Genomic DNA, 26,577 nt, shown 5'->3' with positions numbered 1-26,577 from the left:
TCTTGGTGAACACATTTACTTAATATGGGGGGGTGGGGTATTGCTGTCTCTGTCAGTGTGTATGGTGTGGTAGGGAGACAACCAGAGGGACTTCTGCCCTGGAGTGAGAGGCTGTTCTGGCCCCAGGCTGGGGGGATGGGGGGCAGACTGAGGGGATAGGGCAGGTGTGTAAGGTGGGGAGAGGGGGAAGGGTGAAGCTCTGCACACATCCTTGGGACCACAGTCCAGGCCCACCCAGTCACCAAAGCAAGAACCGAATAAATAAAGTGCAACCGTGGGATTGGGAGATGGGGAGAGGGAGGGCACTGGGCACACCCATGCCCACAGCCCACATTCAGTGCTGCCAGGTCCGGCTCAACTCCCGGCCAGACCCTCTTGTCCAATCCCCCCATGTCTGTCCCTCCATGAGCCAGGCAGGGCCCCTTTGCAGCTACTGGAGGTAGCGATAAGCTTTAAAGCAGTGGTTGCCAGCATCGGCCACCACCACGTGTCCATCTGAGGTCAGTGCCAGGCCCTGGGGCCCATACAGTGGCTCTGCAGACGTGTTGATGTAGGACAGGAAGGAGCCAGAGCTGTCGAATACCTGGGGAATGAGTGGACAATGGAGGGAGAGGTGAGATCAGGCAGATGAGAGGCATTTCCAGGGGTATGGCAGGGGGTTGCGGAGGTCGGGGGGTGGGGTACACGGAGCACAGCAGGAAACCTCACCCCCATGCCATTCCTGGGCCTTACCTGGATGCGGCTGTTGCCCCAGTCAGCCACGATGATGTTCCCATTGGAGTCAACTGCTACTCCCGTGGGGGCATTGAACTGCCCATTGCCCTCGCCATGGGAGCCAAACTTGAACAGGAACTCTCCATCAGCAGTGTACACCTGGCAGGGAAAAGGCTGGGGACTGGGGACCTGGCCTTGGGCAGAGCCTTTGAGGAGGATAGGATGAAGCCCCAGGCCTGAGGACCCCCAGATCTACAGCTCCGGCCCAGTTCTTCATCCCAGGCTTCACATCCATGCTTCCCACTGCCTACTGAATAGGTCTGGCCAATTTCCTTGGGCTTATCAAATCCAACAGCTTCACTTCTCTGCGTTCTTTCTTGGTGAATGTCAATGCCCATTTGGCCAGGAGACATTCTCAACTCCACCTTCTCCTCTGCTTGACAGCCAGTGAATCAACACAAACTGCTGATTCTCTCAAATCTGAACCCTACTGTATATATTGCCACTGCAGCAGTCCTCAACATTTCTCATCTAGATTACTACGAGACAGATCTTCCTGACACCAGTCTCACCCCAGCCAGAGTGATCTTTCTAAAATACAGGACTGCATTACCCCGCTGCCTGCAACTCTTCAGTGACTCCCCATAGCTCTTAGGAAGAGAGCAAGCCCCTTAGCAGAGTACACAAGATTCATCTGCACTTGATCCATACTCCCCTCTTCAAACCCAGTCTGACCTACTGGTGGTTTCTCAAGCACACTATAAGGGTTCCCACCTCCAAATCTTGGCTCCTCCTGTCCTCCATGCCTCAAATCATCTCTTCCTTCTCTCTCTTCTGGTTAAGTCCCCGCTGCTTTAGATGGTTCTCAGTCTCACCTGAATCAAATACTTCTGCCATGCCCTCACACAGTGCCCTGCACTTCCCTACCACAGAATCTATCACATCATACTGTAATATAATAATACACTGTAATATGCTGCTTTACCTCTTCCCTACTAGACCATAACCAAGAAGAGAGCGTATTTGCTTTATTCATCTCTGTATCCTCAGCTTCTAGCATAGTGCCTGGGACAAAGTAGATATGCCACAAATGTTTATTGTTCAAATGAATGATCTCAAGAGGGGATAATGGTGAGGGAAAGAGGAGTCTTGCAAAAGAGGAAAAGATGTCAGGACAGGGTCACAGAGTGAAGAAAGACACTGACCTTCACTGAATGGTTATGGAAATCCGTCACTACAATCTCATTCTTGTTGTTTACAGCCACAAAATGGGGCCCTGAAATAGAAAGAAGTCTCTAGGGTAGTAAACTGGGATACTGAGTGGGATGAAGAATATCTGAGATGATAAAGCTGGGGTGTTGGAAAAGGGGTGGGGTGTCAGAGGCTGACAAGTGCCTTTGAGATGATGGTACTAGGGTACAGTGAAGGGAGGGGGTGCCCTGGGGTCAGGATATAGGAGGGGTAGTTAAAGCTGGAGTATCCAGGGTAGTTCTCTGGGACTGGGGTATCAGAATAGATCTCTGAATTATTCCCCAATACCTGCAAAGTGGCGATCAGTGGCCCCACGGCCCCCAAAACGGCCAACCAGCTTGCCGTTGGGCTGGAAGGTAAAGACGCAGCAAGACTTGTTGTCGACCACAATGATATGTCCATTCCGGTCTACAGCCACTCCTTTAGGGCCCATGAGGCGGCCAGCTCCAATCTTGGTCTAGAAGAAGGGGATACCCATTAAAGCCTTTATCCTACCTGGTCGGGAGAGTAGTCCCAGCCTGACACTAAAGGAGAACCTTGGGCTGGGGATGGACGATTGCAGTCTCTGACCACCAGGAGGCACTAGAATGCTCACCTGAGCTGGCCATTAGGAATATAGAGCACAGTGACAGTAGGCCTCTCACCTTGAATTTGCCCTCAGGGGAGAAGATGCTGACCCAACGGTTGTCATAGTCTGCCACAATAATGTCTCCATTGGTGTCCACTGCCACACCTGTAGGGCGCTGCAGCTGCCCAGGTGAGCGCCCTCGGACCCCAAAGCGGAACTTGAACTGGCCTTCATTGGAGAAAACCTGGAGCAGAGGAGCAAGGGAGGGAACGGGTAGGAGGGGAGAGACTGTGGGCACAGAGGGAAGGGAGCAAGATCCTGAGGGAGGAGGACCCCCCCATTCATTCAGTCATTCAACAAGCATTAATCGACACCATGCTGGGGCTACAGTGAAGAATCAGACAAGGCTGCAGACCTGAAGTGACATATAGCACAGTGAATGGGACTGTAAGAATATGACAGGGAATATGGGGTGCCTGGGTGGCTCAGTCGGCTAAGCGTCCAACTTCAGCTCAGGTCATGATCTTATGGTTTGTGGGTTTGAGCCCCATATCAATCAAGCTCTGTGCTGACAGCTCAGAGCCTCGAGCCTCCTTCAGATTCTGTGTCTCCCTCTCTCTCTGCCCCTCCCCTGCTCACACTCTGTCTCTTAAAAAAAAAAAAAAAAAAAAAAAAAAGAATATGAGAGGGATGACAAGGAATGGCCAGGAAGGCTCTAAAAGAGGAATATCTGAGCTAATAGCCTAATAAAGATGCCAAGAGATGAACCAAAGCTGCCCAGTAAAGGAGGTGGAAAGGCATTTAAGCAGAGTGAACAGTGTGTAAAAGGCCCAGGGTCCAGTATGGGCACTGCTCGTCCAGTGAGGCTGGGTTGCAGGGAACACTCCCATAAACAGCAGGAGTAAGGTTTTACCCTGGGTATAATGAGAATTGACTGAAAATTTCTGGGCAGGGGAGTGACAAGATGAGATTTCGTTTTGTGGTATAACAAGAAATATATTTGGTCTTTGTCCCCAGTGCATGGCACAGAGCTCCTCAAACTTTTGGAATTTCCTGATTAATAGGATTATCTTTTGTCATTCACAAGGAGCCCCTTTTGAGTTTATGCTAATGAGGTGACTGGGGGGGGGCCCTATGAAGCTTCAGGATGAGGCTGGTCACCAGAAAGACCCAATGATTAAAGAAAGGGCTGGAACTTTCAGCCCTACCCACCAACCTCTGATAAGGAAAAGAGGGGAATGGTACAGATCTTTAGTGCTTCCACGTTGGTGCCGGGAGGGTGATTCACCCCAGTTCCACAGGAACCAAACTTCCCACACTAGAGACTCTTTCAGACCTCACCCTGTGTACTTCTCCATCTGGCTGTTCGTCTGTAAGCTTTATAGTATCCTCTGTAGTAAACTGGTAAACAGAATAAAATGCTCCTCTGAGTTCCATGAGCCACTCTAGCAAATTAATAGAACTCGAGGAGGGGGGTCGTATGATCCTCCAATTTATAGCTGGTCAGTCAGAAGCATAAGTAACAACCCAGACCTGTGACTGGCATCTGATGTGGGGGCAGTCTTGTGGACGTGACGCTATCTCTAGGTACACAGTGTCAAAACTGAGTTAAATTTGCAGGACGCCTAATCAGTGTCCACTGAGAGTTGCTTGGTGGTGTTGGAAAAAACACAGGGAAGCTTTTAAGAAAGAGCACACTGGAGTCAACACCGGACACTGGCTGGGCAGTCAGAGGCACTGCACTAGTACAGGTGAGAAGTGATGATGGCTTTGACTAGGGTACTTGCTGGAGTGAAGATGGACTCAAGAAACATGGGAGGAAGACAAGACTTGGTAGCAGACAAGAAAGAGCAGGGTGTGGACAAGTATGAGCACATCCAGGCTAAGAGGCTGACAAGGTAAACTTCCTCCTGGACAGAGTGAACCTTCCAAACTCTTTCTCTCTTACCTCCTCTCTTAGCTGCCCAACATGCTCAGGTCTCCCCACCCTTCAATTATCCCTCCCTCTATAGCCTCTTGCTTCTCCTTCACAGCCAAAACATCACTCACTACACAAGTCTCACATGCTCTGCTTTGTTATCGACTCTAGGGACACAAGATGAGTCAGAGCCAGGAGCAGCCTTGGGGAACTCAAGTTCTGGGCCCTAGCCTTGCTCTTCCATCCAGACCTGCTCCCCCTAAGTGGGCTAGGCTCCCTGCTCCTGCTCCATGCCTCAGGCCTGCAGGGCTGTTTGAACTGATCCTCCCTCCTGATGTGGACTTCTACCATGCCCTCAGCTGGCAGGCTAGCACAGCCCTGGGGTTTGCCCTGGTCTCCTGTGGCAGGCCAGCACTAGCTAGCAAGAGAGGGAGGCACCGTGATCTGGAGAGATGATGTGAGAGCGACTAAAGGTACTACTAGATCAGCAGTGAGGCTGTGCACGTGCCTCCTCCAGTCTGAACAGCTCAGTTTTCAGCTCAACGCTGAGGCTTGCAGTAGGGGGGAGGGGAAGTGGATAGGCTCTTCCCATCCTATCCTATCCCACCCCTGACACCTAGTCAACTCCTACTCATCTTTTGATTCTTAGAAATTTCCAGGTCACTTTTTCAGAAAAGCCTTTAATGATCAAGACCAGCCCCTAAATCAATATATACACATAAAGGTAAGCCTCCATGATATATGCTTTACAGTTCTTTTGCTAACAACTGACACTTCTGGAACTAACTGCTAAACACCCTTGTCTCCAAAGGATGTAAGCCTCAGGTGGGACAGGGACTGTGTTTCTTGTTTGCTGCTGCATTTACAGCATTGTTACAGCACCAATAAGGACATGAATTCCTCAGCTCAATCTCAGACAGAACTAGCCATCACCACTTGGGTGCCACGCAGCCATCTCACACTCAACATGTGCACAAGAGAATTCATCAACTTATACCCAGGCCTGCTCCTGAATGGCAGCACCAGCTACCCAGTGCACCAAGACCTGCCATTCTTGACCCCTTCTCTCCTTTGACATCTGGTGGCTCATCATCATCTGCCATGCTTGCTTTCTTAACCTCTCTAGAATCTGTTGGTGGCCTAGTTTGGTCCTAACATCGCACTCCTGTACCACAGTGGCACTAAGTAACTTCAGGATCTGAGTCTAGTTGAGGGGAGAGAGACTAAATAAAATAAAATGAAACAAAACAAACAAACCAGAGATGCTGGTAAAGTATGAAAAGTACGATAGCAAACGCTGAGGGAACGCAAAGGAGAATGTGATTAATATTCTTCCTGAAGGAGATGAGGAAGTTTTCACAGAAGAGCTGATAAAATTTCTGGACTAAGACGATTACACAAGGATATAATATATACAAATCAAATTCTTCATTCAAAATCACAAAATGTTTTTTCCCTCTGTCAGCTGATGCTGATTTGGCACAACGAGGGGATTTGCCTCAGCTGTCACTACAGATGACCCAGAGGAGGAAAAGTTCACAAAGTCACCAAACCTCACGAACAGGTTGGGAGGGCAACATCCACCTGAGGCCCGCCCCATACCAAGCTGGAGGACCCCAAAATAAAAGAAGCAGAAACTCAGCTCTGGGATCCAAGAGTCCACCTCCTAGTGGTTATGCTGCTGGGGTGCCAGTAGTAGGAATGAGAAGGAGGGCTGCCATAGGAGTGGCAGGTGTCTGGAAGGGAGGAGGGCTGCCCCAGGCCCTCCCTCTCAATTCCCCAGCCCCTCATCAGGGAGACTAAGCAGCATGCATCTTTGTGTGCATATGTGCATATGAGCACTCATGTGTGTGCACACCAGGGAAGGCTTCCCAAATCTCAGCTCTTGTGCTGAGAAGGCATCCCTGGCATAAGGAGGAGGAAAAGAGCTGGAAGGTGAAGGGTGGGACTGAGTGGGGCCCCGGCACCAGCCCTACTCACTTCATCCCTCTCCCACTATCTGGCCTGGACCCAAATGCTTCCATGTGCTGCCCTATGCCTCTCCATTCTTCTGCTCTTAGGAGGAGGGTAGGAATCAAAGCAGGCGGGACGGGACTGGGAATGTGATCATGGAAGAGTTCCTGGCACTTTCAGCCTGCTACATGGAAAGCAGGGGTTGGGAGGAGCTGACACTGCAGCGACGGACCTTTGGCAGAGCCAGGTCTGTAACGGGGGTACTCAGTCAGGGTTAGAAAGGACTTTAAATGTATAGGTGTAGTGAAGTAAGGATCTTCAAGAAAAGTTGTGCCACCTGATAAGATGTTTCCAAAAACTGAATGAAGTGCTTGGTCGTTAGAAACAATCCTGCACGGGATAAAAATCACAATTCCACAGCATCCTCTCTAAAACCATATACAACGTTACCTCAGCTACTGGGCTTCTAACAGTAATCCACCTCTAGTCGCTGGAATCCTTCCAGTTCCCTGAACAACCCCCTCCAGCACTTTCCCACCTCCTGGCTTTTGTTTACAGTCTCCACCTGGACAATGATATTTTTAACAATAGCTAACATTAGAAGGTTCACCAGGTGTCATGCACAGTGCATTATGTCATTTTAATGCTCCCAGCAACTCCATGAGGTATTCTTTTCCTAATTTTACACATGAGTTCACTGAAGCTCAGGGAGGTCACATGACTTGTCAGTAAGTGGCAGAGCTAAGATTCCAGCTCAGGTGTCTGGTTTCAGAGCCTGAGCTTTTAACTGCTATACTGTGTCTGCCAAGCTGGTGCCTGTCACTAGGCTCTGGGCTCACTATACAGAATACAGAGAGAAAACCACACTTCCTGGCTTTAAGGAGCTCAAAGTGCAGCACAGCCATGTCCATTTGTGTGGCAGATGTTTGAATCAGATATGTGAGGGCCTGGGAGCACCAAGAGCAGCACCACCTGTGAGGTTGTACTGTAGCCTCTGGAAGACACTTCTTTTCACAAGTTACCCCCTCTTGACTGTCTAGCCAACTAGTTGTTTGCAGAGACTGGCACAGACAAGATACACTCTGGAGCCAGGCTGGCATGATGGAAGAAAGCAGGGGAGGGCAGAGCCTGCATTCTGACCACATGGAAAAAAGGAGACAAAGAGGGCCAGCCAGGTGGAGGCTCAAAGGGAGACAGAGGGGCATGAAGAAAGAACCAGATCTTCAGGGTCCAGGAGCTGGTCTGGCCTGAGCCCCAACCTGGGAGGTAGAGGCTGCAAGCACAGGAAGACCCTGGGGCCTAACTGTGACGGTGCTGGACAGTGTGGCCAGTGGAAGCGGGTGGGTGCGGGTGGTGCTATGATTTATTGTTCTTTAAGGACTGACACTCTCTTCAAGGACTGGCTCACCTTTCAGGAGGTGACCTGTATGCTGTTTTTTCAGAGGGCTGTAGTTTGAGAACCTTTATTGGGTCAAGGGAGAGTGGGAAAGGTGCTTACCTGGATACACTGGTTGTTGCTGTCTGCTACCACTATGCGGCCGCTGCTAGCTGCCGACACGCCCTGTAAATTGGTGAATTCACCCTTCTCCCTTCCTCGACTGCCTGTGGGGAAGGCAGGGGAGGAAAACAAAAGAATTCACTCTTTGGTCATTTTGAGCCCTCTCCCAGGTCTGCCCAGCCCACGGCCCGCCCCCATCTGGCTAGGCCCTTGGCCATCTGTACCAACTCGGAAGACAAGTTCGTCCTCAATGGGGTTGTCCTTCCGTTTGCCGCCGGTGCTGTACATGGAGCTGGGCCTGCGCACCGCCTTCTGGCGTACGTGGCTGCCCGGGCCGCCGGGGGACTTGACACGGCGCTTGACGTCGTCTGGGGAAGGTGGCAGGTCCCCAGGACGCAGGGCACGCACGCGGAAGGGGCTGCCACGCACTGGCTGGCCGTAGAGTAGCACCGAGAGGAGCAGCTCTCCTTCGGTGCGCGCCGTGTACACCAGCTCGTACGTGCCGTTCTTGTGGTCCACCACCGGCACAGGAAGGCGCGTGCCATCGGGGCCCGTGATCTCCGCGCGCAGCTCCGCGCTGCCTGTGCGCACCAGCCTCCCATCCTTGTCTTTGGTAGTGACGGTGAGCGAGGCGGGCTGGCCCACGAGCGCCTGGCGCAGGCCCTCGCCCGTGGCCACGGTCTCATGTGCAGTGGCGCTCGTGGTGAGCAGCGCGCCGAGATTGAGCACCGATCGCCGCAGCCCGTCGACCTCCAGGACCAGTTCCAGCTGCGCATTCTCATGTGGCCGCTCAGGGAAGGCCTGAGCCGCCAGCGCAGCCAGACGCTCTCGCATGTGCTTCCGCACCAGCAACACCTCCGGGGCGGAGCCCAGACGCAGTGCTTGCTCCGCGAAGCTGCAGCTACTGCCAATATGTTCCTGCCCCTGGCGCAGTGTGTCTAACTGGGTCTGCAACACCTGAGAAGGGGACAGGGGGAGGTTGTTCACAGAGACAGGGTCTCTGTGATTCCTTGGGAACTTACAGTACTATAGCATGAAAGAAGTGCAAGAGGGTGAGTATGGACAGGAGACACAGATACCGTGGTACCTATGGGACAGTGTCAGAAACATATATTCTAGGGAAAGGGTTGCCCAGGTGTGGAAAGCAGAGAAAGCGTGGAGGCAATAAGGCCATGTCACAGTGGGTAGTGGTGGAGAAGAGTGAACAGACGCACCTTCTGCTTGGCCCCACAAATGGCTTCCAGGTCGCTGACCAGAGCCTGCTTGCGCTGCTGCAGTGCTTGCTCCAGGTCCTCAAAGGCTGCGCTGATCTGAGCCAGGGCCTCTGCTTTGCGCTCCTGCAGCTGCTGGCTGATGCCCCCCACTAAGGCGATAGCTGCGGACAGCTGTGGCAGTCTGGGGAAGGGAAACATCTCATATCCCGTTGCTTGAGGATGCCTTCACCAAACCAGTCCTTCTCAGGGGGCACCCCACTGTGCCCTCTAGGAGAGGCCCTACCTCAACCTCCCTGCCCTCCCTAAGAATTTTATTTCTGCCCTCCCCAGGGTCCCTCCCCTGCCCGCTGCCCCAGTTGAGATGCTCCCAGATGGCCCCACCAGCCGGGGTTCCCACCAGGCTCCTACCGGCCGCGCACCGCCTCGAGCTGGCGCTGCAGGGCCGCCTTGTGCTGTTCCACCACATCGCGCAGCAGCACCGTGCCGTGCTCTCGGTGCTCGCCCGCGCGGCATTCGCCACACATGGCCGTCTCACAGGCTTCACAGTAAAACTCCATCGTCTGGTGGCATAAGCACTCCAGTCAGGCAATGGCTACACCCCAGGTTTCTTTGTCTCCTCCCCTCCCCACCTGCCCTCCTTGCTCCTCGCCTTCCAGGTGCATCCCCTACCTGGACCACTCATCCAGAAAAACACCCTCTTACCCACACCCACTTGGCCCCTCCCCCAGCCTCTCCTCCCCCTCCACCCCAAGTCCTGGCCTCACTGGGCCTGCTTGGGCCCACCTTGCCTTCATGGTTGGGGCAGGAGAGGGGGCGGCCAGCCACTGCGCTGAGGGGGTGGGGGTCCTCGGGGTCGTGGGCCCCATCAGGTGCCTGCTGCATGGCCTCCATGAGGCTGCTGATGAAGAAGTTGTTCTGCAGTGCGGAGACGCCCTGCTCGGGGAGGATGGACGTCTGCCGACACACCGGACAGGACAGCGTCAGGCTCTGGGCAGGGATGTAGTTCTGGAGGCATCTGGCCAAGGAGGAGGGGGAGTCAAAGGAATGAGGGGTGTGCAAAATCAGCGCACCCCTCCTCATGCCTTCCAAGGATGCCAATCCTTCTCTCAATCATACACTTCATTTTGAAACCTCTCTGGTTGGCTCACACATCTTGTCCTGCCAACGGGTGTAAAGGGCCTCACCTTTCACAATTAAGTGGAAACACATCCCTGATCTCTCTCAGAAGAGCAGATAGATCTGCATTCCTCACAGTGTGTACAGACACAGGCTCACCTTCCACAGGTGTTTACAAACCCTTCTCACAGAAAATGCGCAACTAGCTCCCCCTCCCGTTACGTCATTAAACATTTACTGCCTACTCTTGCCAAATTTGTGCAAAGCTCTAGGGATACAAAGATAAAGCACAGGGCCCATCTCTAAAATACTTACAAATCTAAAAAGAAAAAAAAAAGTCACAGAAGGAGTTTAGAGAAGTTAATAGTATAATGATAAGGGCATGGGTCCTGGAGTTAGGCTGCCTGGGTTCAATTCTTAGGTCAGTCATCTATTATACTACGTGACCCCTGACAAGTTACTTAAATTTTATGAGTCAAAGATCCTTGCTTTGTAAAATGGAGATAGCACAGACTTCACAGGGTGCTGGAGGAAGGATTAAATGTGAAGTGCTTACATGCTGACTCATGGCAAGCACTATATATTGTAGGGCATTAGGATTATTTATTATTAACATAAAGAAGACTGTACATGCAGTGATAAGGAAATGCACAGAATGGGCGTCTGGCCCAGGGTGGGAGGAGAGAACAGCTTCAGAGGAAAGGCTTCAGAGGAGATGGTGTAAGCTAAATCTTCCTGGATACATCATTGTTAGCCTAACCAAAGCGAAGTGCAGGGAGAAGAGAAGAGCTGTTCCAGAGAAAGAAGGCGGCCAGAAACAGCATCATGTAAGTAGGGAAGCAGTTTGAGGTGGCTAGAGACCAAGTCCAAGGAAAGAAATGTAAGAGATGTCTGTAGAAAGGGGCAGGGGCCAATCATGGAGGGCCACATGGACCACATGAGGAGCTTATAAATTAACCCAATAGCAAGAGGTAGCAGTAGGAATATGATACAGCCAGGTTTACATTTCATCCTCCTCATTGCCTCTGTGTGGAGGATGAATTTGAATGTGATGAGACAGCAAACAGGGTGTGGTAGCATCATCGTCGTCATCATCCAGTTACCATTTATTAAGTACTATGTCCCAGGTGCTATGCTTTGTGCTTTATGTTTATATTAATAGACTAAAAAGGGTAAGTCATCCACAGTAACAAAACGAGTGAGCACTGAAGCCTGGATTCAAATCCAAGACAAAACATGTGCTTAGCCAAGATACTCTTGCAATCACCTTGTAAGAGATCTTGCAGTAGATGAGAAAAACCTGGAATTAGGCAGTAGCAATGCAGACTATGAGCTGGAACAAATTTGAAAAGTATTTAAGAAGTAAAGCAGTGGGAGGTGTTAGGTCTGAGTAGATACGGGGAGTGAGAGATGAGTCTTGGTTGACTCCCAGATTCCTATCTTAGAGGACTGAGTGGATGACAGTGACAGTCACTAAGGTGAGAAACACATTAAAAGGAGTGGTTTATAAAGGCATTCACCTTTGACCTGGCTGAGTTTACTGGAACAGTGGGACATCCAGGGGGTGGGGAGCAGGAGATGGTTGGGGAAAAAGTAGGTTAGAGAGAGATGGGGATGCCATCAACACTGAGATGGCCTTTGTAGCCACAGAAGAGGTTGAGATCAGCCCAAAAGGTGGATTCAGTGACAAGAGCAGGGCAGAGCACACAGGAAATACTGAATGAGGAGAGCAAAGAGGAACCAGTAGAGAGGTAAGAGGAGAGACACTGTGAAGACAGCGAAGAGACCAGTGCATTTCCAGATGGAGGGAAGGAGCAGTCATCAGTGTCAAAAGCAGCTGAGGAGTCAGGGGAGGAAAGGATTTGAAAACGCCCCCTGAATTTGGCCAATGTGACAGTACTTTTGTCTGTAAGGAAAAGGGGTGAGTGAGTGTGGGGTAGGGGTGGGGGTAGGAGAGCTTGACTGCTGCCAGTTGAAGAACGAATGGGAGGTTTGGAGTTTGGGCAAGAAGGGGGTTGAAGGACTGCTTGGCAGCTAGCTGGGACAAAGGGACAAAGGAGAGAGCTTATCTGTTTGTAATGGGAGCCTTGAGCATGTTTATGCATTGAGGAGCCAGTAGAGAGGGGGACAGAAGAGACAAGAAGTGTGGACAGGTAATGGCTCCGGTTGGCCTGAAAAGGAGGAGTGGACCCCATCCTGTGAATGGGGGGAAGAGGGAAAGAGATGTGGATGTACTTGAGCACAGGGGTGAAGTTAGAGACCATGCTTCATTTGCCTCAGGCAAGACCAGCTGCTGAGAGTGAAGGAGGGGTACAGGAGACCGTTGAGTGCTGGGATTAGTCACTGGAGAGAGGACGAGAGGAAGCTTGCTAGAAACACACAGACTGTAGCTGTGTTGGGAGACCACGATCTGCATGGTGTACACTTTCCCATATCCTCAATCTCTTCTCTTAATGTTCTATACACCTCTGGATCTGCATTAACTAATTTTTATTTATTTAACAAACATGATGTGCCAGGCACGATTCTAAGTGCTTCACAGATATTAACTTATTTGCGACCTAGTTTTCCCTGCAGTCTTTTCAAGTAGAGAGTGGCTTTGTCTCACATTCCACATTCCTTAGGGCCAGAAGGTGGGGTTGAGTCCTCCCTGCCCCCAACTGGAACATTTCTATTCTTCTTCAGCTCCTTGGAAGCTCATGCCTTCTGTCCATATCACCCCTCCTGTTATTATCTCCATTGACCTCATGGGTGCTTCTCCCAGTTCCTAAGTCTTTCTTCTGGCTCACTCTCTTCTTCTGTTACTGTTGCCCCCCTCAAACCAGCACCCCCTCCAACCCATGCACTCCTGCCATCATTCTCAGGGGCTCTGACATCCACGACATGGTCCATCCACCATCAGCATCTCTTAATTCCTAGACCTCCTCATGCCCATTGATCTTTTCCTCCACTTCACTTCATGTCTACTCCCATGCTCCCCCCACTTCCCGTTTCTCATCTTCAGTCACTGCATCAACCCTGAAATCTGAATTTCAGCCATTCTACTCCATCCCCCTGCAGCTCTCTTCCCAGCTCACTGAATCTGGGCTTTCCTCTGCAAAATACTTGTAAACTTGTCAAGACCTCCTTCCCATGTGTTGAGTATACCTGGCTTACACTACCTTCCTAACTGGTTTCCTTTTTCCATTCTTGCTCCTCTGTAATCCATTCTCCACACAGCAGCCAGAGTGAGTTTTAAAAATCTAATTTATTTCACATTATTTCCCTGCCTTAAAAAAACAAAACAAAACAACAACAACAACAAAAAACCTCTTCCCATGGTTTCCCACTGTGTTTAGAAATAAAATCTAAACAACTCTCCTAAAACCAAGTCCCTCCATGAGTTGCCCTGATGCTTTTGGACCTTACTTTATCCTCCTCATTCAGCCACACTCACTTCTTTTGATCTCTGAACATGCCCAGTCTACTCCTTCCTGAAGGCTTTGGCATGGGTTTTTCCCATTTCCTGGAACAATCTGCAAGTCTGTCTCCTCATCGGGTCCCAGGTCCATGTCACCTCTTCAGGGAAGCCTTCCCTGATGACTCTATGTAGATGACTCTATGGCCCAACTACCCCCCACTCACTCCCTGTTTATTTCCTGCAAAGCACTTAGCACAGGCTGTGACTCCTGTTGGACTATTGCTTGCTTACTGTCAGTCACCATCCATGAGAGCATAAGCTCTATGAGAGCAGGGACCAAGAGATAAATGAATGAGTAGTAATTAACAGTGAAAGCCCTACAGTCAAACCTGGATTCAGACCTTGGCTACTTACTTACTACGGAGCGTCAGAAATATTTCTCAATATAGCCATTTCTCAGTGGCTCTGAACCCTAGTTTACTCCCCTATAAAATGGGGGTAATAAAGTATCTATTGTGAGAATTAAGTAATTCAATGCATGTATATCAGTCCCTGGCCAATAATAAGCAATCAATACATTGTAGCTCCTGCTAGCATAATTTCTCAGGCACTGATTTTCTCCAGAAGCTGTCAGTGATCGGGCCTAGGAGGAGGTGCAGAGATGTCCAGTTACCGTTCTGGTCCAGGTTTGAGTGTCTGCTGCATGGGTTCTGAAAAGAACAAAGACCTGAGGGAACCGGGCAGCCAGTCAGATGCTCAGCCATCCCAGGGGAAAAGGATGGAGCTGGCAGCTGGGAGAAGAGTTGAGGGGGCTACGTGTCTATACCCAGTCAAAGGTGCCACAGTAGGAGTGGGATAATGGGAGCCAGGAGTGGGATACCAGAGTTTATGCCTACAGAAGTGATATTATTCTGAGTACAGCTGGGAGAAAGTATGACTGAGGAGGTATGGAGGATGTTCCTGGAGAAACAGTAGAGAACCAAGAGGCCAAAGTGAGTAGTGAAGCCACCCAGGTTGATGGAAGAGCATGGAATAGGCCAGAAGGCTGAGAGTGTTTCCAGCTGACAAAGGGGAGAGAGCAGCAGAGCTGAAATCTTAAAGAGCATGGGGGCTGGGGATGCTGGAAGGGAAGCGGTGTCCATGTGGCAGAAATGAGTTTCCATGAAGGCAGGAGGTAGCTGGAAGGTGTGAATGGAGGCAATGGCAAAAAGACCCAGGGACCAAAGGCTCTCAGGGTAAAGGCAGAGTTCCTTAACAGGTGTACAAAGCCCCCTGTGGTGTGGGCCCCACCTGCCTGTGTGGCTTCACCTTTACCACCTCAACCACACTTGCTATGCTCCAGCCTCACCAGACTTCCTCCAGGCCCTCCTGACACGTTCCCTCATGCCACACGCCTTTTCCCACGTTCTTCCTTCTGCCTAGAATGCTTGTAGCACTCCCTTCACTTAGCTAACTTACTAACTTCACTTAGTGCACCCTCTGCGTCATACCTCAGGGAGGCCTTCCCTCATTCTCTGAACTATAACAGATCCTACCTAAACTCTCATATTTTAGCACTTTACTTGCAGCCTTATAAAGGGAGCAGTGCTTACATTTATCTGTAGTCTGGCTGTATGCTCCTTTGATCACTGGCTTTCTGCTTAACTATACTCTAAGAGCAAGTATCACATCTGTTTGCTTATCATACCCAATGCCTGGGACAGGTATGGCACATAGTAGGTGTTTAATAAATAATATTTGTTGAATGAGTAAATAATGGATAAAAGCCTGAAGGCTAGGGGTGGTTTCCTTTCACTCAGTGCCTCAGGATAACCATGAAGACAAGCAGGTGACAAACTCTTCTGAGGCTGCAGCTTGTTGAGAGTCTTGGCTATGTTTGAATTCTGTGATGGTGTTAAAAGCTGCCTTGAGGTTTGGGAAGGGGCAGGGCACGGCCCAGTGTTAGCAGCTTCTGGTCCTCTCTCACATATTCTTGCACCAAACCCTCATCTCCTGCAGGTTGGGGTACATCTGCTTCCCTCCATGTGTACCCATTTTCCTCACCTCCTACAGGTTTGCACAGGCAACCCACTCTCAGCAGGGCTGGCGAGGTCCTCACCCCTCCCTGGTACACACTCCCTCTCACCTCTCACAAAAGGTATGCAGGCAAGGCAGGACCTTGGGGCACCGGTACCGATCCAGGCAGATACTGCACACCAGAAACTGCTTGTCCATCGGCTGGACCTCTGGGCCAGGGCTGTCGTCCCTCTTTGCCATGGTGTTCACGGATGGCTCCTGCCACTCACACCAGCCTGTATACAGAGACAAGGTCAGCCCCAGGGAAGCTTGTACTTCCTCTCCCCACCTGATCCCCACTACTGAAATCCCCTGCAGAGAACTAACCCCATTTCTTCCCAGACAGAGGCAGGACAAGCAGTGATTGGGAGGGAACAGGGTGAGGAAGGTGGGCTGAGTGACCCCTGAGCATGGTGCTCTGGTTAAAACCACAGATTTAGGGTTAGGTTGAGTTTCAAGCCCAGGGTAGCCAGGGTAGCTATGTGACCTTGGGCAATTCATACAACCTCTCTGAGCCTCAGTTTCCTGATTTGCAATTATAGGAATAATCCATACCTCAAATGGATGTTTTAAGAATTTGCAATAGTGTCTGTTGAGCACAAAGTACAGAGATGCCCACTTTCTTTTTTTTTTTTTTTTTAATTTTTTAAAAAATGTTTTATTTATTTCTGAGAGAGAGAGCGAGTGAGCAGGGGAGGGTTAGAGAGAGGGGGAGACACAGAATCTGAAGCCAGCTCCAGGCTCTGAGCTAGCTGTCAGCACAGAGCCCGATGCAGGGCTCGAACCCACAAACCATGAGATCATGACCTGAGCTGAAGTTGTACGCTTAACTGACTGAGCCACCCAGGTGCCCCCAGAGATGCCCACTTTCAATGACACACCTGTCCTTCACTTCCTCTGCCTTCCCCAAATCCTCATCCTACTGAGTCTCTCCTGTGATACAACAGCCTCCTAACTGGTATCCTCGTTTCCTTGCTTGTGCCTTCTCATCTATCTCCCTTGCAACTAGACTGAGGCTCCTAAGACACAGGTGCCATCTTGTCACTTACTCCCTATTAAAATCCCTCATTGGTTCTCTATTGTCCAGAGAACAAAGTCCAAACTCCTTATGTCAGCCAACAAGGTTTAGCTTTTTGGACCATAAGTCCCTCTACTACCTCATGTCTCATGATTCTTGATCAATCACAGGGTGCCTGGATGGCTCCGTCGGTTGAGTGTCCAACTCTTAATTTCAGCTCAGGTCATGATCTCATGGTTCATGAGCTTCAGGCTCTGCACTGGCAGCACGGAGGCTTCTTGGGATTCTCTCTCTCTCCCTCTCTCCCTGCCCCTCCCTTGCTCATGCTCTCTCTTAAAAATGAATAAACATTTATTTTTTTAAAAATCACAGTGGCTTCTTTTCAGTTCCTGGGAAATTCTTTGTTCTCTTCTGCTTCTGGGCAGTCACACATTCTGTTCCCTTAGTCTGAGATCCTCTTACAAGCCCCCCTTTGCCTGGCTGACTCTCACTGATCTTTCAGGTCTCCACATAAATGTCATTTCCTCCAGAAGGTCTTCCCTGATTTCCTGAAGTCTGGGTTCAGTATTCCACCTTTGTGTCCCTCCATACCCTGTATTTCTTCCATTCTAGCCGATATATGCTATACTATAATTTCCTTGTAACTTGTCTACTTCCTCCACTGCATGAAGAGCTCTTGAAGGCAGACATAATATTTTACTTTTTTTTATCCCTAAAAGTTAGCAGAGAGCCTGACATAAAGATTGATCTATATGTATTGAATAATTATTCCATAGTTCAACAAATATTTATTAAGTGCCTACTTTGTTCAGGCGCTGGGGATAGAGTCATAAAACAGATATGGTCACTGTCCTTGTAGTGGGGAGGTTTTAAAAGTAAGCAAACAAATACATACTTACAAACTTCAGGGGAGGGGAGTGCTATAAAAAAGAAAGGATCCTATGAGAAACAACACTGTTTCATTTGGGTGATCAGAGAAGGCCTCTCCAAGCAGGTAACTTGTAAGCTGAGCTCTGAGAGATGGAAGGAAAATGGTACGGATGAGGGTGGGGGCATCAAAGGCTGAGGAAAGGAAATTATTCTGGGCTGAAGGAATAGTAAGAATGAAATTCTTAGGGAGAAGGCTCACTGAGAACCCAAAAGGACCATGTGGTCAGTGTGAAGTGAATAAAAGACAAGAGGTGAGTCTGGGAAATGAGGCTGAAATGAGATCACCAAGGACCTTGATGTTAAGAATATGGACTTTATCCTGATTGGGCGTGAGGGGGAGGGATGATGCAATTTACAAAAAATAAAAATAAAGTAGGGGCGCCTGGGTGGCTTAGTCGGTTAAGCGTCTGACTTTCGCTTAGGTCATGATCTCGCGGTTCGTGGGTTCCAGCCCCGCGTCGGGCTCTGTGCTGACTGCCAGCTCAGAGCCTGGAGCCTGTTTCAGTCTGTGACTCCCTCTCTCTGACCCTCCCCTGCTCACTCTGTCTCTCTCTCTCTCCTAGAAATAAATAAAAAAACATTTAAAATAAATAAATAAATAAAGTAAAAAGCTCTTCTGGTAGCTATGAGGATTCAGGAGAGGCCAGAGTGGAAGCAGGGTTAGAAAGCTGCCTCAGTCCTTCGGGTCAGATGATGTTGGGTATTGGCAGAGATATAGGCAAAAAGGTAGAATGATTTGAGAAATACTCATTAGACTGAATAAAAAAAACATCACAAAGGATTGGGTGTGAGAGGGAAAAGGGAATGCCAATAATGACTCCCAGGTTTCTCACTTAAGCAAATGGTGGGCCATGCCCAAGACAGTGAAAGCTGAAGAACTGATCTGGGGCGTTCTGGTTTTGTCATGCTAAGTTTGAGATGCTGTATGGTATCTGGGGAGAGATGTCAAGTAAGGAATAGAATAGAATCTGGCTGGTTACTGATTTGGAAGCATTGGCATATTAACAGCACTTAAAGCAATGAGAATGGATGAGGCTGCCTAGAGACAGAAAGTGGAGAGTGAAGGAGAACCCAAAGGAATAGGAAAAAAAAAAACCCAAGAGACTATGGGACCAAATGAATCCAAGGAAGAGAATGATTCTAGAAAGAAAGGATGGTGAAGTCAGATGAGGACTGGAATGCCCACCAGGTTTGCTTCTGGTGGCACAGCAGGGGCAGCAGCCAGGTTAGAGTTGAATGATGAATGGAAATGAAGAAATTAACATAGAGGAGTAGACAATTCATGAGAGAAATGTGGCTGTGAAGGAAGGCAGAAAGATAGCTGGACTACTTCAAAATAGGGGGTGACTAGAATCAGGTCACCACCATCTGTACCCAGCTCAGTGTATCATGGTCTTCTGAAAGACAATGAATGAATGAATACAAGCATGCATGCGTGCAGTGGGTCCAGTCCAGAGTCTTCTCCAGGTATGAGGAGAAACAGAGGGCTGAACTGCATGTGTCTTATGTTTGTATAAGGGTGGGCATGAGTAGGAACAGAATAGGAAGGGCATCCCTGTGAGAGCATCCTCTCCTGATGTGGGCACTGGGACTCAGAGATTCTCTCTCCAGAGAGACTTAACACCAGGACGACATAGCAGAAAGAGGACAGATTGAGGGTTGGTGGAAGGAACAGGAGGTGGGAGCAGTTTGGCGAAGGGGAGGGCTGGGAGGAAAAGTAGGAGTGGTCTACCGGGCCCTGCTGGGGCAGCTGGATGCCAGGCTCCGCCTCTCTCTAAGCCCAAGGGGCTCTCCCAGCCGGTCACACAGGGGCGGGGACTGGGCTACATCCAGGGACCGACAGCTCCTCCCTCCCTTCCCCTTCCTGCTTCAGTTCCCCACCCAGAGTTGCCAGGCATGCAACCGCTGAGGCCATATCCCAGCCTGAATCACTAAGATTCCCTTCTCCTGGGCTTCTATTCCCACCTCTCCCATCCCACCTACAGATCTGCCCCCAAGGTCCTCTAGGCGATGGTTTAAGTGGACTGTTTATCACAGCAGAAACTTGGAGGATCTTGAACTCAAACCTGAGATTTCACCCTCCTTCCTCAGGCTGCCACTGCCATCCCCGCATCCCTTATCCTACCCATCTTTTATGGCTCAATTCTAACGGCACCTCATTTCCCCAATCAGCATTCACTCAATACCTCTGTTAGGACTGGGAACACAAAGATAAATGGTCACAGTGCAGCATTCATGGATTCCAGTCTAATAAACAAATGACTCCACGGTAAATATGGAAGGCTTTGTGGGGAAGCACAGGTTGCTCCAGGAGCACAAAGGTCACCTAACCTAGAGCTGGGGCAGGGGAGGGGGGTTAGTGGAGGTTGGGAGTCAAGGGGGTTCTCCTGAAGAAAATGCCATTCATGCTGAGAGCTCCAGGCTGTGTAAGAGTTACAGAGCATGATGCCTTCTGCATCTGGAGACTGAATCACACACTGACAGGGGAGGGCTAAGAAACGAGATACAGTAACAGGTAGGAGCTAGATCATACAATGTTTTGTTGCCTGTATTAAGGAGTTTAGACTTTACTCTTCCCTGCTTGGGGATTAAGGCTTTATCCAAAGTGCAAAGGAAACCTTGAGTAGGGTAGGGTGAGGGGTAGGTGGGCAGAGAAGGTTTATGTAGAAAGTGTTAGAGCCAAAAGATAGCTTTTTGACTGCTGTGTGAAAAACAGTTTGGAGAGGTTACCAGGGGAAAGGTGAGACTGCATGATATTCCACAGGAGAGGTGATGGTGGCTTTGACTAGGGAAGTAGCAAATGGGAGGTGGGCAGAAGTAGATTTCACAGGGAGGAATCAACAGAAATTGATGACTGGTTGGTGTGATGTGAAGAGTAGATGGAGAAGAAAGAACTGGAGATGATTCCTTCTTTTCTGGCTTGGAAACTCTGGGAGAGAAGCAGCTGGATGAGAGGATAAGTTCAGTGTTTTAGCAAGACAGATCTGAGGAGCCTACTGGACATTTTGAGTGGAGAGGTCCAGCTGGCAGTGGGAAAGTTAGGCTGGAGCCTAGGAAAGAGATCTGCCTGGAGACAGGGATTTGGGAGTTACTGGTGTAGACATGGTGCCTGAAGCCATGGTATTAGCTGACATCACCCAGATGGAGCATAAGGAGAGAATGGAGAGCCTGTAACTGTGCTGAGGAACCTCAACATTTAAGGGATAGGCCCAGGAAACAAAGCTTGCAAAGGAATTGAAAAGGTATAGCCAGAGAAGCAGGAGAAACAGGAAAGAGATATCATAAAGACCAAGGAAGATGAAGCTTCAAGAATAAGGGAACAATCTTCATTGTGAAATGCTGCAAAGAATCCCCAGGATCTAAAGCCAAAATGAAGCTTTCATTAACTTTAGGGAGTGTCGTTTCCAGGGGCTGGAGGAAAGGAAGCCAGATCCAGAGGGCTGAGGAGGAAGTTGATTGTGAGCAGATGAAGAAAGCCAGTGCTGACTCCACTAGATCCTTGGCATCTGTAAAAGATATGTCTCAAGGCTTTTCAGTTTCTCCAAATTCTCAAACAGCATCCAATTTCCCCCATGACTTCCTCCTACAGCCTTACGAGAGTCCAATATACATGCTTTACACAGCTGTGACTGGAGGTAGGTGACCAAGGCATTGTTAAAAAATGATGCAAGAGGTCATCTAGGCTCACTTGTTTCCTAAAGTCAATTGTTCCCCTTCACTAGCCCCCAAGTGTATTTGATGATTGGAGACCTCAGAAAAAAAAAGAAATATAACTTTAGGTTACAGTTTTGGGGGCTTCTCTAGGACAGAGAAGCCTTGGAAGAGGTAGAGTCCTGAAAGCAAAGGAATCCTTTCAATAAGATTGGCAGGGAAGGAAAGTGATGCAATTCACAGTGCCATCTCCCCCATCACTGCCAGACTGAGCAGAAGGATGAACCATTTAATCCGCTGATCAACCTATGAAACAATCAAACTTCCCTGGGCATACTCTGGGCCAGGCTCTTAAACTGGGAACTGGAGACACAGAGCTGAAGCAGATGCACTCCCTGTCGTTCACGAATTCTCAAACTAGTGTGGGGAAGAGACATGAAAATACAGAACTATAATGTGGTAACTGTCATGATATTGACATATTCTAACTATTATGGACAAAAAGAGGAGGAAGTATCTAACTCTGAAGGTGCTGAGGAAGAATAAAGAAGGCTTTCAGAGAAAGGGATATATGAGTTGACTCTTGAGGGCGTTTGACAGGTACACTAGGAAAACAGTGAGTAAAGGAATCGAAGCATGAAAAATTAAGAAATATGGACCAGTTGAGGCAAGAGAGCAAGACTCAGAGAGAAAGACTCAAAAGGACAGAGGTTGTCCTAGATGTTCTTAGAACACACTCACGGAGGACTCTGCACCTGCCTCTCTAGCTGTGTCTTCACTGCTCATTCCTTAAATGTTTAGCTCCCAAGGTCCTTGATCTGGGGCCTCTTCTCTTAGTTTCATATACTCTCCCTGGGAAATCTCACCATCTCCCGTGGCTTCAGTAACCATCCACCTGACTCTCAAAGCCTTATCTCTGCAGAAAACTTTCTTGCACACCAGACCCATATACCCAGCTGTATCTTGAACATCTCTATGTGGATGATGCATAGAGATTAGTCTAAAACTGATTTTCCTCCTAACCTACTCTTCCTGCTGGCCTTTCTTATCTCAACGAAAGGTACCATCATCCACCTGGCCACAGCAGCCAGAATTATGGGAATCTTCTCAATTCTTCCTGTTCTTTCACCTTTCAGATACCAACTATGATTATATCCTTGATTCTGCTTCTAAAATGTGTCAAAGTTAAAAGGTCAGGAGATTTAGGAGGCAGTCTTGACTCTGTCACTAATCTCACTAATTCAAGGTAAGACGCTGGACAAGTTTCTACTCCAGCCCCTTGTAAATTGGGATGGGGAGGGTCTTTTTGTTCTCCAAATCTGCAATTCCTGGGGTTCTCTTTCCAGCCAAATGTCCCTACAGACTGTAATATGTGCCATGATTAAATCTCATCTTGTACCACCTTGAGGATTTGATTACTGCTTTCCATGGTAAGGTTAGGTGTGCAGCTGTTTCCACTGCCCTTCCAGAATAAACATCTGCTAAGTTTAGGGCACCCATGACACTCCCTCTGGGCACCCTCTCTTCAGCCATAGGGTTTTGCTGATTTTCTGGACACAGGCTGTACTATCACAACCATGGGCCTTTGCTCAAGCTCTTCTCTCAGCAAGAATGCCATTGTCCCCTAAGTGGCTGAGGCAGCACCTGGCACACAGAGGGTGCTCAGTATATGTTGGTGACAGGAGAGCCATGTTTAAATCACTGCAGTTTCCTCTCACCAGACAGAGACGCAAAAGCACAGACAATAACAAGACAAGAGAACAAAGTTCCAAGGAAAAAGACCTCTGCTTAGCATACAAAAGCTTCCCCACAGCATAAGGTAGTAAGTGCTCTGTCACTGGAGGCATGTAAGCCAAGAGAGGCAGGGCACCTGTCGGGCCTGCAGCTAATTCCAATCCTGCAGCAAATCAGAGCCCTACTTAGGGGATGAATGGGCACTGGTGAGCTGGACAAACAGGGAGAGACCTGTAAAAAAGACCTCCGTACCGATTGCACCGACTCCAACCTCCCAGATTTCATCTTCCTACTGGGGCTAGTCCTGGGTGTATGGTGTCTATATCAGAGACCCTTCACACAAGAAACAAGCCCAGCACCTGCCTTCAGTCAGATCGCCCTCTCTGGGGTGCAGCCTGCCCCTCCAACCTGCAACCCATCTGTCCCTGCAGGTTTGCAGCCCAGGATCTGAAGCCAAGTCCAGAAGGGAGGAGGCTGAAACCAGGGAGGGGCCTGGGGTCCTCCAGGCAGGGCCCAGGCTGAAGGGGAACCGGAGGGGTCCTTTCCTACAACAAGCAGCCTCCGGATGAGGCTTCCTGTCAAGGGAGCAGCACTAGAGGAGGAAAGAGGGTCCTCCACCCTGGCTGGTGGGCTTCTGGGTGTCTGAGGAGGATGGTGGGGGAAGCTAGGGGTGGAAGTGTCTGCATCCAGGGAGAAAGGAACCCTTCAGACAAGCTGGGCCACAAGATTCCAGAGTTCCATTCAGCAACCCCACCCGCCACACCACCGCCACCCTCGGCCGCAGCGTTCGACACCCTCCGTCAACATATAGAAGCTCCCAAACCCCGCGCTCTTCCAAGGAACCATCACCCATCCACCCGCGCCTCCCCCCTCAAACATGGACCTCACGTGAGCAGCCACAGCCCGAAGAATCCCCCCACTGCTCTCACGGACACGGACACGCCTCACGTGGACAGAGACAGGCACAGCTTTTGAAAAGCATCTGTGCCCCCACCCACAGATACTCGGACGACACACCGCGGCTCGGATCTGGACACGGACCCGAGCAAACAGGGACACAAACGCGCCCCTGGGGGCCGCCCGTCGCACTCACCGCGGCGGAGCAGGATGGGAGGGCCAAGGCCCAGACTGCGGCCACTCGGAGCGGCCCGCGGCGCTGCCCCCGCTGCCAGCGCCCGTCCGCCCGGCCCTGCCCGCGGCGCCGCCCCACGTCCCGCGCCTCCGCCTGTCCCCGCGCCGGCGCCGCCGCCGGACCCGCCGCACAGGCCGGAGGGAGGGGCCGGGGCGGGGCTGCGGACCCGCCGGGGGAGGGGGCGGCTCGGGTGCTGAAGACCCACCCACGACCCGCCCGCCGCCGCGGAGGCCCCACCCCCTTTACCCCACCCGCCCGGCTCCCCCAACCCCCTCGAGGCTCCTACGGGAGCTGCCTCAGCCCGCGGGTAGGGGAACGCGTGAGCCGGATCCCGGATCCACGATCTCTGCCAGCTGCCTCCGGCTCCCCACCGCTCCGAGGCAGTTCTCAGGGACTGGGGTGAGGCTCCGTCAAGAAAACGCAGCTGAGCAGCAGAAATTTCGGACTCTGGGAGCCGGTCCGGGCCCTCCAGGAGGTGCACTTCCCAGCTTTCTTCGGGGGCTCCTTGGGAATATGCTAGCGTGTTCCCTGCTGCGCAGGGGGACACGGGATAGTCTGTACCTCTGCATGGATCTCTAGGCGACAGAAGGGCCCCCAGGTGGAAGGGCAGTACCCAGACCGCTAGGAGAAGGAGTGGACGGGGTGAAAGGTGGGGGACTTGATTTGGCTGTAGGTGAGGAGCCCCCTTGCGAGGAGATTATGGTTCAGACCATCCAGCGACTCCCTTCCACACTCCAAAGACCAGAGCAATTCAGTCATCGCATTGTGGAAAAGCAGCCCCGGTGGAAAATAATAAAAATTATAATAACAGTTAACAGGGACTGAGTGCTTATTATGTGCCAGACACATAACGAATCACTTTACATATATTATCTCCTTCAATATTCATAATCTTAATAGGTATCTTCTTTTATTAGATGTGTTTTACAGCAGAAGAAACTGAGGGCCCTTGGCTCCCCAGACGTTAACCCTGATCAGCTAACTCAGCTAGAAAGTGGTGTAGCCAGGGTTAGAGCACTGCTTTAGATCTTGCCCCCAGTCACCTGGAGACTCAGTATATTTCATGTTGGAAGTCCCCAATGGCCCATAAGTTGGGGGGGGGGGGGATTGTACGTGGACCACCCAACCTAATAATCAAACTCCAGTCAGATGACTGCAGGCTGACCAAAACCCAGAAAGGCTGCCTGGGAGCTGCAGAGTCAGTGACAAAGAGCAAAACCAGGCTGCAGATCTCAGGTCTATGAGAATCTGCTGACTGGGTTGTCCCCTTCTTGCAGCTCTCCAGAGGTAGGGGAGAACATTGAAAAATCTGGAGCTCTCCTTGGCCAAGGAGCACAGAAGTGATGGTACCTGGGCCCTGACTGAGTCAAAGTGCTGTTGGAGTGCTTTCTTGCCCCACACAAGGTTGATAAGGGTTCAACATCTGGGTGCACCCTCAACCTCTCATCCACTTGATGAGGTCTGGCACCCAGCACAGGTGCTCTAATGTTTCTGAATGAGCCTCAGGGTTCATGCTTGCTTTGGGGTTTTGGGCCAGGGCGACTAGACTACCCAATGTGAGGGAGCCAGGGTCTGTATAACACTATTTCAGGCTTCATGAGGACTACTTTCTCAACCATAGATTTCTCCCATCCCATCAAACTTGTGCTTGAAAAAGCTTCACAGCTCCCTTTCTCCTCTAAGGACAAAAGTTCTTAATGAGCCTGAACAGGCCCAGTGCAACCCCTCACTGCCTCACCTCTGTAGTCATCCTCTAGCCACTCCCCTTCCACTTTTCCTTCCAAAGTGAATTGCACTCTGGTTCTATCATGGCCAACACATATACTGGTATCTCTGCCTAGGTTGCTCTTCTCCCTACTCTTTGCTGGCTGTGCCTATTTGCCATTCGGGTCTTAGTTTTCAAGTTGACATCTCATCTCTGCTCTAGTCTGGGCTAGACGCCCCTCATCTGCACTCCCATAGCTCCCTGAACTTCTGTATCCTAGTACTCATCACTGTATTGTAGTTGCCTGGTTACTGGTCTCTATCCCCCACTAGGCCATGAGCGCTGTGGGCAGGGACTGTGTTTTATTCACTGATGTTTCCCCAGGGTCTAGCGCAGTGCCTGGCAAATAAAAGCACTTAGTAAATATTTGCTGTATGAATGAATGGATGATGAAGGTCAGCGGGCCCAACCCCCTCTAGGCCCTGTGCTTTTAAGACCATAGCTATCTCGGTGCTGGCCTAAAGAGCAAATAAAGCTTAGGCTCCAGATGGGGCTGGGGGAGGAGTAGGATCTCGAGACTGTTTGTGAAACCTGTGACTTCAGCTATCTGGCCTCTGCTCTTCTGACTTGATAGGATTTTGGTGTATGATCAGACTGAGTACTTCTCCACCCAGCCCGCCCTCCTAAAGTCCCCCCTCCACAAATTGACCTCACTGGGCC

The 26,577-nt window shown here is 50.3% G+C and overlaps 1 protein-coding gene across 2 annotated transcripts; it reads right to left on the bottom strand.

The window, feature by feature from the left end:
- On the bottom strand, window positions 1-24,202 carry TRIM3 (tripartite motif containing 3). 2 transcript variants are annotated; one of them, XM_039218874.1, is made up of 12 exons: window positions 24,114-24,202; window positions 15,758-15,923; window positions 9,900-10,131; window positions 9,525-9,676; window positions 9,117-9,297; window positions 8,127-8,859; window positions 7,903-8,006; window positions 2,610-2,777; window positions 2,254-2,422; window positions 1,920-1,990; window positions 733-873; window positions 1-583 (listed from the first exon to the last, which is right to left on the bottom strand). In XM_039218874.1, exons 2-12 carry the CDS (start codon window positions 15,886-15,888, stop codon window positions 431-433), a joined length of 2,235 nt encoding a protein of 744 aa, XP_039074805.1. In that variant the 5' UTR covers window positions 15,889-15,923; window positions 24,114-24,202; the 3' UTR covers window positions 1-430. The 2 variants fall into 2 exon arrangements, with proteins under 2 accessions (XP_039074805.1, XP_039074807.1); XM_039218876.1 differs by lacking the exon at window positions 24,114-24,202 and adding an exon at window positions 23,904-24,047.
- Between the last annotated feature and the right edge of the window lie 2,375 nt (window positions 24,203-26,577).

This window comes from Hyaena hyaena, unplaced genomic scaffold (genome assembly GCF_003009895.1).
Source record: "Hyaena hyaena isolate Hyena2069 unplaced genomic scaffold, ASM300989v1 scaffold_779, whole genome shotgun sequence".
In the NCBI taxonomy this organism is placed as follows: domain Eukaryota; kingdom Metazoa; phylum Chordata; class Mammalia; order Carnivora; family Hyaenidae; genus Hyaena; species Hyaena hyaena.
This window is presented reverse-complemented; position numbering and strand designations above follow the sequence as displayed.

Bases quoted from the DNA above. Each gene is read 5' to 3' on its own strand.
- TRIM3 (XM_039218874.1), bottom strand. From the start codon at position 15,888: ATGGCAAAGAGGGACGACAGCCCTGGCCCAGAGGTCCAGCCGATGGAC. The intron at 2,778-7,902 runs GTAAGCACCTTT...CCTCTGCTCCAG, and splicing joins GCAACAACCAGTGTATCCAG to GTTTTCTCCAATGAAGGCCA. The intron at 2,423-2,609 runs GTGAGAGGCCTA...CCCTTCTTCTAG, and splicing joins CCCCTGAGGGCAAATTCAAG to ACCAAGATTGGAGCTGGCCG.